We start from the raw sequence: 1,673 nt of genomic DNA, 5'->3' as shown, positions 1-1,673 counted from the left end.
GCTGACTTGCCAGTAATTTTCTTTTTTTTTCCTCTCCCCCCATTGTAAAAGCAAGTTTGTTAAATGTCACAATCGTATTTTTATCGTCCCAGCTCACTGATAGCAATCAGTTTGGGGAAATAAATGCGAGCAGGGGACAGTTTCTAGGTTACTGCATTCTCCAAAGTCGCAGCTCTCTCTCTCTCTCTCTCTCCCCTCCTCTTGGAATAGGCAGATGTTTGGCAGAACAATGGTTCAGGCCAATTTCCACGGATTTTATCAACTTCCTAAAAAGCAAGGGATTTAACACCAAAGTAGGGCTGCAATTGGAGAGGGGAGAGAGGTACATGCAAGCAGGGAAAATAATAATAATAATAATAATAATAATAATAATAATAATAATAATAATAAAGTACATGGGACTCATTTGGGAGCTGGGGGAGGAGGAGAGAGGCTGGATTGCATCCTCACACACCGGCTCCCTGCCCCAGCTCCTAAAGGAGATTCCTTCTCCAGCTCTGCAGCAACATCCTCCTGTCAGACCCTCGCATTAATATTTGTGCCTGCCAGACGTTAAGTTTGTAAGGACAAAAAAAAAAAAAAAAGGAAGGAAAGAAAGAGAGGAAAACATAAAAAAAGGGAAAATATAAAAAAGAAGAAAAGGGGGAAAAAAAGGGAAAAGAAGGAAAAAAGGGAAAAGAAACTAAAAGGGAAAATAAAATTAAAAAAAAAGGAAAAGGAGGGGGAAAGGAAAAAGAGAAAAAGGGGGAACAGAAGAAAAAAAGGGAAAAGAAGAAAAAAAGGGAAAAGAAGAAAAAAAGAAGGAAAAAGAAGAAAAATCATCAGCAGAGCAATCTGAGACAGTTTAAGACATGAGGGCTCAGCTCCAAGCCCTCCTTGCTGGGTGTTACCTGAGTTCTGGGCTGCCACCCTGGGCTTCCTGGGGCTCACAGAGTCATTCTGCTCAGCTTCGTAGGATGCGGATGCACTGATCACCAGCAGCAGGAGAAAACCAGACTTTAGGAGCATTCTCTGACAAGTTTCCGCTAAGTGTGGGGGGTTTTTTTTGGGTGTTGTTTTTTTTTTTTGGTGGTTCTGTGTGTGTGTGTGTGTGTGTCTCCTCTCCCACTCCGGCTCGAGCAAAGACGTGGATCTGGATACGCGCTCCCAGCCAGAGAGAGAGAGACACGGGGAGGGAGGAAAAAAGAGAGAGAAAGGGGAGTCTGCCGAGCTCGGGATGTGCTGGATGTGGCGCAGGATCCGCGTGGCCCCTCCGGCTCCTGCTCGTCGGGGGACCAGGAGCAGCCCAGGGCTCTTTTATAGCCGCCCTTATCGGTCCCCCCCGGGCTGCGGAGCCAATCGGCGGCGCTGGGCAGAGCCAGGGGAGGACTGGACTCATTCAAGCCCCACGAAAACTGCAACTTTCGCAGGGAGGATGTTTTCCAGCCAATTAAAAAGTACCTGCCAAAGCAACAATAACCGAAAAGTTAAATCTCTGGAAGGAGCGCTGGGAAAGGGAGGAGAAGTGGGGAAGGAGGGGTGGGGTGGAGGGGGGGACGACTTCCTATGGATAATTGAGCTCGAGGAAATGACAGCGCGCTCCTAAATGTTCCCCACCACCACCACCACGAAAGAAAAGCACCTGCCCTTGCGGAGGAGCTGTTTTTACCCACCCGGATAGCTTGGCAAGGATC

At 47.6% G+C, this 1,673-nt stretch overlaps 1 protein-coding gene across 1 annotated transcript in view; it reads right to left on the bottom strand.

Annotated features, from left to right (window-relative positions):
* STC1 (stanniocalcin 1) overlaps positions 1–1,345 on the bottom strand; it is an 8,460-nt gene extending 7,115 nt beyond the window's left edge. Inside the window, exon 1 of the mRNA XM_027905138.1 lies at positions 891–1,345. Coding sequence (XP_027760939.1) covers positions 891–1,008 — 118 coding nt within the window. The 5' untranslated portion in view covers positions 1,009–1,345. The remainder of the gene's footprint in view (positions 1–890) is intronic.
* Between the last annotated feature and the right edge of the window lie 328 nt (positions 1,346–1,673).

This window comes from Empidonax traillii, unplaced genomic scaffold, assembly GCF_003031625.1.
Source record: "Empidonax traillii isolate 1590-97213 ecotype Southwest subspecies unplaced genomic scaffold, ASM303162v1 scaffold1124:size387931, whole genome shotgun sequence".
Lineage (NCBI taxonomy): Eukaryota > Metazoa > Chordata > Aves > Passeriformes > Tyrannidae > Empidonax > Empidonax traillii.
The sequence above is the reverse complement of the archived record's forward strand: the minus strand, read 5'-3'. Positions and strand labels throughout refer to the sequence as shown.